This window comes from Anolis carolinensis, unplaced genomic scaffold, assembly GCF_035594765.1.
Source record: "Anolis carolinensis isolate JA03-04 unplaced genomic scaffold, rAnoCar3.1.pri scaffold_7, whole genome shotgun sequence".
NCBI lineage: Eukaryota > Metazoa > Chordata > Lepidosauria > Squamata > Dactyloidae > Anolis > Anolis carolinensis.
The window spans coordinates 1690414-1703383 of NW_026943818.1; the positions used below are offsets into that span (position 1 = coordinate 1690414).

The 12970-nt window shown below is 35.9% G+C and overlaps 2 protein-coding genes across 7 annotated transcripts in view; one reads left to right on the top strand and one right to left on the bottom strand.

Moving 5' to 3' along the window:
• Positions 1-1759: 1759 nt before the first annotated feature.
• LOC134293059 (G1/S-specific cyclin-D3-like) lies at positions 1760-10116 on the bottom strand. The gene is made up of 6 exons (XM_062959441.1): positions 9886-10116; positions 7126-7376; positions 6033-6248; positions 4062-4221; positions 3717-3859; positions 1760-2422 (listed from the first exon to the last, which is right to left on the bottom strand). Exons 2-6 carry the CDS (start codon positions 7372-7374, stop codon positions 2297-2299), a joined length of 894 nt encoding a protein of 297 aa, XP_062815511.1. The 5' UTR covers positions 7375-7376; positions 9886-10116; the 3' UTR covers positions 1760-2296.
• A 55-nt stretch (positions 10117-10171) lies between these two features.
• The window catches only part of dync2i2 (dynein 2 intermediate chain 2), a 145708-nt gene continuing 142909 nt past the window's right edge, over positions 10172-12970 (top strand). For all 6 annotated transcript variants that reach the window (XM_062959433.1, XM_062959430.1, XM_062959431.1 and 3 more), the window contains exon 1: positions 10172-10329. In XM_062959433.1, the coding sequence (XP_062815503.1) occupies positions 10252-10329 (78 nt within the window). In that variant the 5' untranslated portion in view covers positions 10172-10251. The remainder of the gene's footprint in view (positions 10330-12970) is intronic.

Here is a 12970-nt window from a genome sequence, read left to right on the forward strand (position 1 = left end):
GACTGTTGTGTTTGGAGAAAAGGCACCAGTCAAGTTCTTTCTCTCTATGGAAACTCTCCCCCACCCCCCAAAAAATCCTAGTCCAGATCTAGCTTCAACTGGGTTCAATTATTATTATTATTATTATTATTATTATTATTAAACTATAACTCCCACAAACCCTTAGCACTGAGCCATGGCAGTGCAAAGGATGCCAAACTGTATTAGTTTGACAATGTAGATCATTGTACGTCATCCAAAACCCTATATTATTATTAAACTATAACTCCCACGAACCCTTAGCATTGAGCCATGGCAGTGCAAAGGACGCCAAACTGTATTAGTTTGACAATGTAGATCATTGTATATCATCCAAAACCCTATATTATTATTATTATTATTATTATTATTATTATTATTATTATTATTATTAAACTATAACTCCCACGAACCCTTAGCATTGAGCCATGGCAGTGCAAAGGACGCCAAACTGTATTAGTTTGACAATGTAGATCATTGTATATCATCCAAAACCCTATATTATTATTATTATTATTATTAAACTATAACTCCCACGAACCCTTAGCATTGAGCCATGGCAGTGAAAAAGATGCCAAACTGTATTAGTTTGACAATGTAGATCATTGTACGTCATCCGAAACTTTATATTATTATTATTATTATTATTATTAAACTATAACTCCCACGAACCCTTAGCATTGAGCCATGGCAGTGAAAAAGATGCCAAACTGAATTAGTTTGACAATGTAGATCATTGTACGTCATCTGAAACTTTATATTATTATTATTATTATTATTATTATTATTATTAAACTATAACTCCCACGAACCCTTAGCATTGAGCCATGGCAGTGAAAAAGATGCCAAACTGAATTAGTTTGACAATGTAGATCATTGTACGTCATCCGAAACTTTATTTTATTATTATTATTATTATTATTATTATTAAACTATAACTCCCATGAACCCTTAGCATTGAGCCATGGCAGTGAAAAAGATGCCAAACTGTATTAGTTTGACAATGTAGATCATTGTACGTCATCCGAAACTTTATATTATTATTATTATTATTATTATTATTAAACTATAACTCCCACGAACCCTTAGCATGGAGCCATGGCAGTGCAAAGGACGCCAAACTGTATTAATTTGACAATGTAGATCATTGTACGTCATCCAAAACTTTATATTATTATTATTAAACTATAACTCCCACGAACCCTTAGCATTGAGCCATGGCAGTTTAAAGGATGCCAAACTGTATTAGTTCGACAATGTAGATCATTGTACGTCATCCGAAACTTTATTTTATTATTATTATTATTATTATTATTATTAAACTATAACTCCCATGAACCCTTAGCATTGAGCCATGGCAGTGAAAAAGATGCCAAACTGTATTAGTTCGACAATGTAAACCATTGTACGTCATCCAAAACATTATTATTATTATTATTATTATTATTATTATTATTATTAAACTATAACTCCCACGAATCCTTAGCATTGAATCATAGTGGAATAATAATAATAATAATAATAATAATAATAATAATAATAATAACTTTATTTATACCCTGCCACCATCTCCCCGCGGGGACTCGGGGCAGCTTACAACAAAAAATATGACAACAACAATATACACAATACACTAAAATAATGAGATTTAAAAACAACGCAATACAAGATAAAAACAACATAATAGTTCCTTTAAAAACAGAACACCTACTTTCAAAGTAAGGACCACACAATTAAACAATTAATAAAAAACATATTTATTTCAAAAACGGACTTCCATGTCTCTCAAACTCTCTGATATCAAGGAACATTTTTCAAATACGAGGCAAAGGAAACATTCAATTCAAACGATCTGCATCAATACGATAATGCTTCACCATTTAAAGCTATTCTTTCGCAGCAAACGGTGCAAACTTTGCTAGATTCACTCCATCCGTGGGATGTACATCCATGTAAAATTAACAGTTTCAGAACTTATTCATGTGCACAACATAGACCACATTGATACCTCTTTAACTGCCATCACTATTTCCTATGAGACTCCAGGGTTTGTAGTTTCACAAGGCAGATAAGGACAGTTAATATGGCATCAAAGTGATATATATATATATATATATATATATAGTGTGTGTGAACATTGGGATTGCCAATAATATATAATGGCTTGATGGTACACTGCCATATGACATCCAGAGTATCTGTTTTGAACTGGATTGTATGGCCGTGTAGAGACTCATACAATCCAGTTCAAAGCAGATAATGTGGATTATTATCTGCTTTAATAATCTGGACTATATGGCAGTGCAAAAGAGGCCCCAGATTCTTGCTGTGAATAGGGGTTTGGCTTCAGGTTTTTGGCCACAGCTGCAGCATCAATGCTGTCCAGACAAGCTTTCAAGGAGGCCTAAGAAAGAAAGAGAGTGCGAAACAAATAAATTATTATTATTAATAATAAAAATAATAATACTTTATTTATACTCCGCCACCATCTCCCCAAGGGGACTCGGGGTGGCTTACATGCAATTTATAAGCAATTTATTGATGATTCCTTTTCCAGCCATAAAGGCTGGTTGCTGCTTAGAAAATAATAATAATAATAATAATAATAATAATAATAATAATAATAATTCAACAACACAATAATAATAATAATAATACTTTATTTATACCCCGCCACCATCTCCCCAAGGGACTCGAGGAGGCTTACATGCAATTTATAAGCAATTTATTGATGATTCCTTTTCCAGCCATAAAGGCTGGTTGCTGCTGAAAAAATATTAATAATATTAATAATAATAATAATAATAATAATAATAATAATTTGACAACACAATAATAATAATAATAATAATAATAATAATAATAATAATAATACTTTATTTATACCCCGCCACCATCTCCCCAAGGGACTCGAGGAGGCTTGCATGCAATTTATAAGCAATTTATTGATGATTCCTTTTCCAGCCATAAAGGCTGGTTGCTGCTGAAAAAATATTAATAATAATAATTATTATTATTTGACAACACAATAATAATAATAATAATAATAATAATACTTTATTTATACCCCGCCACCATCTCTTCAAGGGGACCCGAGGCGGCATACATGCAATTTATAAGCAATTTATTGATGATTCCTTTTCCAGCCATAAAGGCTGGTTGCTGCTGAGAAAATAATAATAATAATAATAATAATAATAATAATAATAATAATAATAATAATAAAAACTTTATTTATATCCTGCCACCATCTCCCCACGGGGACTCGGGGCGGCTCACATTGTTACAAAAGTAAAAACACAAATACATTAGCACAATATACAAAGGTTAAAACATAATAAGGTAATAAAACAAAAGTTAATACAACAGTTAATACCACCAATACAATTCAGTCAAACTTCATAGGTGGGGGGACTGCAGCAGCAATATAAAGACAGAATCATTAGATTAAAGTACCCAGATAAGAGGGACCTAGTAAAATTCAGAATAGAATTACAATGAGGCTGGAGGGATTTATTTTGATTTATTTTTAAATTCCGGCTAAGAATTGTGAAAGTCCAAAACACCTGGAGGGAAGGCCGAAGTTGGCCCATGCCTGATCTGGACCAAACCTGGCATATAGTCAAACCCATAACAATAAATTCCGCAGAGGTCAAGCCAATGTACGTGGATGCCCACAACCCTTTTGCAGGACTCACCACGTCTGTGCCAATGATGCCAGCCAGCAGTTCTGTGAGCGCATTGCCGGGAAGGAGATCCGACAGGACGGAGAGGCTGAGGGCGGCCAGGGCGATGCTGCCCATCGCGATCAGGGAAGGCGGATACAGGGTGAAGGTGTAGTCTGCCAGGCAAAGACGAGAGCCCGGGAGCAGTCAACACACTTGCAGCCAGGATGGGAAAGTGTTTAGGGCCATATAAAACCCAGATTATCTGCTTTGAGATGGATTGTATGGCCTGAGTCTGGGAAGCTGTTCCGAGCTCAGTGATCTTAAATCCTACCCCAACCTTTCCAGTGAACCCTCCTTTAGCAACGCAAACCATACCTGTAGCGCACAATGCAATGAACGTCTGCGCATATTTCTTGACCATGTCTGCCTTCTCCTGGGAAAGCGGGAGCCGATAGAGGACGTGATCCAGGTAGTCGTTTGGGATCACGGCGATGAGGTCCCACCGGAGTTTCTCTAGGACTACATATTCCCAGTCCTAAACAGAATACATATATTCTGATAATAATATTATGATGTAATACAATGCAGACTGTGCAAGGAAACTGACTAAACCATTGATCATATCCTCAACTGCTGTAAGAAAATCGCACAGACAGACTACAAACAGAGGCACAACTATGTGGCCCAAATGATTCATTTGAACTTATGCCTCAAGTACCACCTCCCAGCAGGAAAGAACTGGTGGGATCACAAACCTGCAAAAGTATAGGAAAATGAGCACGCAAAGATACTGCGGGACTTCCGAATCCAGACTGACAAAGTTCTGGAACACAACACACCAGACATCATAGTTGAAAAGAAAAAGGTTTGGATCATTGATGTCACCATCCCAGGTGACAGTCGCATTGACGAAAAACAACAGGAAAAACTCAGCCACTGTCAGGACCTCAAGATTGAACTTCAAAGACTCTGGCAGAAACCAGTGCAGGTGGTCCCGGTGGTGATGGGCACACTGGGTGCCGTGCCAAAAGATCTCAGCCGGCATTTGGAAACAATAGACATTGACAACTGCAAAAGGCCACCCTACTGGGATCTGTGCGCATCATCCAAAAATGCATCACACAGTCCTAGACACTTGGGAAGTGTTCGACTTGTGGTTTTGTGATACGAAATCCAGCATATCTATCTTGTTTGCTGTGTCATACAATAAAACGTTATTTATACCCCGCCACCATCTCCCCATGGGGACACTTGGGAAGTGTTCGACTTGTGATTTTGTGATACGAAATCCAGCATATCTATCTTGTTTGCTGTGTCATAATAAAATAATAATAATATATACAAAGATACTGTGGGACTTCTGGATCCAGACTGACAAAGTTCTGGAACACAACACACCAGACATCACAGTTGTGGAAAAGAAAGGAAGGAAAAAAGAGCAGGGAAGGTGTATGAGGGAAAGCAAGGAGAGATCCTACTCCAGGAGGGTTCAGAGATGAGGTTCAGAGATGATGAGGTTCAGAGATGATGAGGTTCAGAGATGATGAGGTTCAGAGATGATGAGGTTCAGAGAAGATGAAGTTCAGAGATGATGAGGTTCAGAGAAGATGAAGTTCAGAGATGATGAAGTTCAGAAATGATGAAGTTCAGAGATGATGAGGTTCAGAGAAGATGAAGTTCAGAGATGATGAAGTTCAGAAATGATGAAGTTCAGAGATGATGAGGTTCAGAGATGATGAAGTTCAGAGATAAGATTCAGAGATGAGGTTCTGAGATGAGGTTCAGAGATGAAGTTCAGAGATGAGCTTCAGAGATGAGGTTCTGAGATGAGGTTCAGAGATGAAGTTCAGAGATGAGATTCAGAGATGAGGTTCTGAGATGAGGTTCAGAGATGAAGTTCAGAGATGAGGTTCAGAGATGAGGTTCAGAGATGAGGTTCAGAGATAAGATTCAGAGACGATGAGGTTCAGAGATGATGAGGTTCAGAGATGATGAGGTTCAGAGATGAGGTTCAGAGATGAGGTTCTAAGATGAGGTTCTGAGATGAGGTTCAGAGATGAGGTTTTGAGATGAGGTTCAGAGATGAAGTTCAGAGATGATGAGGTTCAGAGATGAGGTTCAGAGATGAGGTTCTGAGATGAAGTTCAGAGATGATGAGGTTCAGAGATGAGGTTCTGAGATGAGGTTTTGAGATGAGGTTCAGAGATGAAGTTCAGAGATGATGAGGTTCAGAGATGAGGTTCTGAAATGAGGTTCTGAGATGAGGTTCAGAGATGAGGTTCAGAGATGATGAGGTTCAGAGAAGAGGTTCTCCTGCTCTAACTGAAAGAGGCGCAGACAGCTTACCCGAACCTGCCGCGGCGTGATGGAGTTGTCGGCGTAAATGCAGAGCTTCTCCACCGTCAAAGACACCGTCTCTCGTAGCTTGGAGGCCAGGAGCAGGCAGACCGCCCCCAGAAGCTGCAGCCGGTTTCTGGGCGTGAGGGCGCAGGAGAGGAAGCGGTCCACGTAGTCCATGGCCAACGGGAAGACCTCCTCCTCACACTTCTGCTCCTCACACACCTGTCACAACAGTCACAAATGGGGAGCGTATTCAGAAAGGAGACACTCCTTTCTCTAAACCAGGCACGGGCAAACTTCGGCCCTCTAGGTGTTTTGGACTTCACCTCCCACAATTCCTGACAGGCACTTGCCTCATTTCCCACAGACCTTTATGCAGATACCCTCACGGATTGATTTTGCAGCTGCAAAGCTAGTCAATGCCCATCAAACTTGGTAATTGCAAGATTCACAACTTGCTCCAAACAGACAAGAGTTCTTTCTCCCACCCTGGACATTATTCCACACACACACACACACACACACATATATATATATATATACAGTCCACTTGCTTCATTTCCAACAGACCTCTATACAGATACCCTCACTGATTGACTTTGAAGTTGTACGGCTACTCAAGGCTATTCAAGTTGGCCAACTGCAACATTCATACTTGCTTCAAACAGACAAGGGTTCTTTTTTCCACCCTGGACATTATTCCACAGGTATATATAAAGTCCACTTAATAATAATAATAATAATAATAATAATAATAATAATAATAATAATAAATAAGCCATCAGAACAAATGCAATTAAGCCCAAGATCGAAAAAACAGCTGATGACCCAAAATGCAGACTCTGCAAGGAAACCGACGAAACCATGGATCATATCCTCAGCTGCTGTAAGAAAATCGCACAGACAGACTACAAACAGAGGCACAACTATGTGGCCCAAATGATTCATTGGAACTTATGCCTCAAGTACCACCTCCCAGCAGTAAAGAACTGGTGGGATCACAAACCTGCAAAAATATTGGAAAATGAGCATGCAAAAATACTGTGGGACTTCCGGATCCAGACTGACAAAGTTCTGGAACACAACACACCAGACTGACCTCCAGCATCCAGAAGGCCAGCCTCTCTCGCATCCAGGGCTCGATCTCGGCTTGCAAGCGTTGGAAGTCGGAGGCCCGGCAGTGATGCTGTCGCTCTAGGATCAGCAAGTTGCGCAAAACCCGCGGGTTGCGCAGCAAAGACGGGTCCGGGCGGGCGCGCAAGGCCTGCAGACCCCCCAGGCTGGGCAGCAGAGCCTCTCCTAGGGCAGATCTAGCACCAGCCAGGTGGGAAGAGGCTTGGAAAAGCATCCCTGGAGGGAGGAAAGAGGCAGAGAATGAGGGAGAAGGAAGGGAGGAAGACAACCCAGTCAAAGCAGATCTTGCACATGGTTTGCCTTGATATCCTGGGTTATGTGGGTGTCTCCTGTGTCAATATAACAATATAATAATATATAATAATCATATTGTGCTATACTAATAATGTATATGCATGTCATATTAATAATATTATAATGTACACTATTATAATTATATATTATATATTACATGTAATATTTTTGCAGTATAGTGGCATAGTACAATATAGTAATATATAATAATCTAATTATGCTATACTAATAATATATTATATTGTATATGCATGTCATATTAATAATATTATAATGTAATAAAATATAATAATAATACACTATTATAATTATATATTATATATTACATGTAATATGTTTGCAGTATAGTGGCATAGTACAATATAGTAATATATAATGCATATATTGTGCTATACGAATAATATAATATATTGTGTGTACATATGACTTGTGAGCTGCCCTGAATCTCCTTTGGGGTGAGAAGGGCGGGATATAAATGTCGCTAATAAATAAATAATAATAATAAATAATAGTACAATATACAGTAGTAACATTTAATGCTTATATTGTGCTATGCTAATAATATATTGCATGTACATATAACATTGTAATGTAATACAATATAATAATACACTATTGTAATTGTATATTATATGTTACATGTAATATTACTACTAATATTGCAGTATAGTGGCATAGTACAATATAGTAACATATAATGCTTATACTGTAATATGATAATAATATATTGTATGTACATATAACATTGTAATGTAATACAAAATAATAATAATACACTATTGTAATTGTATATTATATATGACATGTAATATTACTAATATTATTGCAGTATTGTGGCATAGTACAATATCGTAATATATAATGCTTATATTGTGCTATGCTAATAATATAATATATTGTATATACATATAACATTGTAATATAATACAATATAATAATACACTATTGTAATTATATTATATATTACATGTATTATTACTACGTACTAATGATATCGCAATACAATATAGTAACATAGAATGCTTATATTGTGCTATGCTAATAATATAATATACTGTATACACATATATTGATAGTATAATGTAATAAATATAGTAATAATACACTATTATAATTGCATATTACATATTACATGTTATATTACTAATAATATTGCAGTACAATATGGTAATATATAACGCTTATATTGTATATACATATATTGATAATATTATAATGTAATATAATATTATAATAATACACTATTATAATTGTATATTATATATTACATGTAATGTTACTAGTAATAATATCACAATACAATATAGTAACATAGAATGCTTATATTGTGCTATGCTAATAATATAATATACTGTATACACATATATTGATATTATAATGTAATAAATATAATAATCATACACTATTATAATTGTATATTATATATTACATGTAATATTACTAACAATATTGCAATACAATATAGTATCACAGAATGCTTATATTGTGCTATGCTAATAATATAATATATTGTATACACATATAATGATAATAATATTATAATGTAATACAATATAATAATAATACACTATTATAATTGTATATTATATATAAAATATTGCAGTACAATATGGTAATATATGCTTATATTGTGCTATGCTAATAATATAATATACTGTATACACATATATTGATATTATAATGTAATAAATATAGTAATAATAATACACTATTATAATTGTATATTACATATTACATGTTATATTACTAATAATATTGCAGTACAATATGGTAATACAGTAGAGTCTCACTAATCCAAGCCTCGCTTATCCAAGCCTCTGGATAATCCAAGCCATTTTTGTAGTCAATGTTTTCAATATATCATGATATTTTGGTGCTAAATTCGTAAATACAGTAATTACAACATAACATGATTGCGTATTGAACTACTTTTTCTGTCAAATTTGTTGTATAACATGAGGTTTTGGTGCTTAATTTATAAAATCATAACCTAATTTGATGTTTAATAGGCTTTTCCTTAATCCCTCCTTATCATCCAAGTTATTCGCTTATCCAAGCTTCTGCCGGCCCGTTTAGCTTGGATAAGTGAGACTCTACTGTATATATATTGTGCTATGCTAATAATATAATATATTGTATGGACATATAACTTGTAAGCCGCCCTGCGTCTCCTTCGGGGTGAGAAGGGTGGGATATAAATGTCGCAAATAAATACAAAATAAATAAATATAATCCAGTTCAGTGTGGATTTTCCTCAGCTGTGTGGAAGGGCCCATAGAAGGGCAATGAGAAGGCTCACAGGGCCCTTCCCCACAGCTATATAACCCAGAATATCAAGCCAGACAATCTACAGTGTCTGATCTGGGTTGTCTGAGTCCACACTGCCATATAACCCAGTTCAAAGCAGATATAAATATGGGATTTTATGCACCTGTGAGGAAGAGGCCTTGAAAGTGCCTTTTTCAAAATGGCGCCCACTCGTCCTACGCCATCTTTACTCCTGGCACCACATTTTTTTGGTCTTATTTTCCTCCCAAAAACACAGCTTCTACAGGCTTTTTTGCCTTCTGAGTGTAGGAACTAGGCGAAAAGGTGACGAGATCCGTCATTGTTCGGGAACAAATCCTAAAAAGAAGCCCTCTCTGGCGGGCAGCGAGGCTTCTGCCCTCACGCAAGAGGGCCGCTTCGGCGCCATTGTTGCCTTCTTCTCGCGTGGCTTCGGCGTAGCCCCGCCGGGAAGGCTCTGGTTTCCATAGCAACCGGGGCCTAGTTGGAGGATGAGGCGCTCCTCGCCGCGATGTTCGGGGACTCGGAGTCGAGCGGGATTGACGTGGAGTCGGCTTGGAGGAGGAACCAAGGGGCGCGCTGCCACGAGGTGAGGCCTATATCATTATAACAATAAGAATGTGTCGTCGAACGCTTTCATGGCCGAGTTTTTCGGGCTGTATGGCCACGTCCCAGCAGCACTCTCTTCTGACGTTCCGCCTGCATCTGTGGCTAATGGCTTCTTCAAAGTTCTGTTGTAAATGAGGCCAGTGGAGTGTATATATCGCTGTGGAATGATGTCCAGGGTCTGTTTGAGGCAAGTATGAATGTGGCAGTTGGCCAACATGGTTAGCATTGAACAGCCTTGTAGCTTCAAAGCCTGGCTATTGCTGCCTGGGGGCATCCATTGTTTGGGAGGTGTTAACTGGCACTTGATTGTTATGTACATATAAATATAATAATAATAACAACAATAATAGTAATAATAATAATGTAATAATAATAATAATACAGTAGAGTCTCACTTATCCAACGTAAATGGGCCAGCAGAATGTTGGATAAGCGAATATGTTGGATAATAAGGAGGGATTAAGGAAAAGCCTATTAAACATCAAATTAGGTTATGATTTTACAAATTAAGCACCAAAACATCATGTTATACAACAAATTTGAAAAAAAAATAGTTCAATAGGCAGTAATGCTATGTAGTAATTACTGTATTTATGTATTTAGTACCAAAATATCATGATATATTGAAAACATTGTCTACAAAAATGTGTTGGATAATCCAGAACGTTGGATAAGTGAGACTATTGTAATAATAATGTAATAATAATAATAATGATAATAATAATAATATAGCTCTGATATCTGAGGCCCTTCGGAAGAGCCCGATATTCAGGGATGAATGCCAGACACTTGGACCTAATGTGCATGTGTGCTGTGTTGTTATGTGCATGTAAATAATATAATATAATACGGTAATAATACACAACCAACCCACATTGTTTCGTGAACTCTAGTTTGCTTTGTAAATTAATGTGGATGTTTGTTTAGATTTTATGCTAGTATATAATTTTGTCTGACTACGTGTAGTTTAATTTATATAGTAAATTAGGTTTAATTTAATGATGTTAGGCTTTAATTTGATGTTAGGTTTTTAATGTCATAGTAGAGTCTCACTTATCCAAGCCTCGTACTATGCCACTATACTGCAATAATATTAGTAATATTACATGTAATATATAATATACAATTAAAATAGTGTATTATTATTATTTAGTATTACATTACAATGTTATATGTACATGCAATATATTATATTATTAGCATAGCACAATATAAGCATTATATATTACGATATTGTACTATGCCACTATACTGCAATAATATTAATAATATTACATGTAACATATAATATACAATTACAATAGTGTATTATTATTATATTGTATTACATTACAATGTTATATGTACATACAATATATTATTAGCATAGCACAGTAGAAGCATTATATGTTACTACAGTAGAGTCTCACTTATCCAAGCCTCGCTTATCCAAGGTTCTGGATTATCCAAGGCATTTTTGTAGTCAATGTTTTCAATATATCGTGATATTTTGGTGCTAAATTCGTAAATACAGTAACTACAACATAACATGACTGCATATTGAACTACGTTTTCCGTCAAATTTGTTGTATAACACGATGTTCTGGGGCTTAATTTGTAAAATCATCACCTAATTTGATGTTTAATAGGCTTTTCCTTAATCCCTCCTTATTATCCAAGATATTCGCTTATCCAAGGTTCTATCGGCCCTTTTGTGTTGGATAAGTGAGACTCTACTGTTATAATAATAATAATAATAATAATACTATAGCTCTGATATCTGAAGCCCTTCGGAAGAGCCCGATATTCAGGGATGAATGCCAGGCATTTGAACCTAATGTGCACATGAGCTGTGTTGTTATGTGCGTGTAAATAAATAATATAATATAATATAGTACGATAATAATACACAATCAACCCACATTGTTTCATGAACTCTAGTTGGCTGCTGTAAATTAATGTGGATGTTTTGTTTAGATTTTATGCTAGTAAATAATTTCGTTTGACTACGTGTAGTTTAATTTATTGATGTTAGGTTTAATTTACTGATGTTTGGCTTTGATTTGATTTTAGGTTTTAATGTTATTTTCATATTCCCTGGGATTTTATATCAGTATTTGTTTGTTTACGGAGGCATTGAATGTTTGCCGCTGTCTGTTGGAATCTGCCCTGAGTGTCTTGGGGAGATAGGGCAGAATACAAATAAAAGTTTATTTATTTATTTATTATGTATTTACTACATTTATATCCTGCTCTTATCACCCTGGAGGGGACTCAGAGCGGCTTACAAATCAAATGTACATACAATATATTATTAGCATAGCACAATATAAGCATTAAATTACTATATTGTACTTGGATAAAGATTGCTCATCCCCATAACAATCCTGTATCTGTGGCCATTCTTGTACCGGTTTGCACTTTTTACCTTTATCAACTTGATATAGACACAGGGTCTATTCCCATCCCAATTTGCACTTCCAAGAATTTGCAGCACTTTATCAGTCACCTCATGTTTACAATATTTATAAGGTGCACCTTACCCAGTCTACTTTTACAACCTCTCGGTTTTAATCCATGTTTTTATTAGTTCTTGTCGTTTGTTTTTAATTGGCTAATGTTTAATTTTTTATAATTGTGCA

Excerpts from the sequence above, each read along its gene's own strand:
- LOC134293059 (XM_062959441.1), bottom strand. The coding sequence starts at position 7,374 with ATGCTTTTCCAAGCCTCTTCCCACCTGGCTGGTGCTAGATCTGCCCTA. Across the intron at positions 4,222-6,032 it reads TCACGCCGCGGCAGGTTCGG|GACTGGGAATATGTAGTCCT; the intron begins GTAAGCTGTCTG and ends TATTCTGTTTAG. Across the intron at positions 2,423-3,716 it reads GCATCATTGGCACAGACGTG|GCCTCCTTGAAAGCTTGTCT; the intron begins GTGAGTCCTGCA and ends TTTCTTTCTTAG.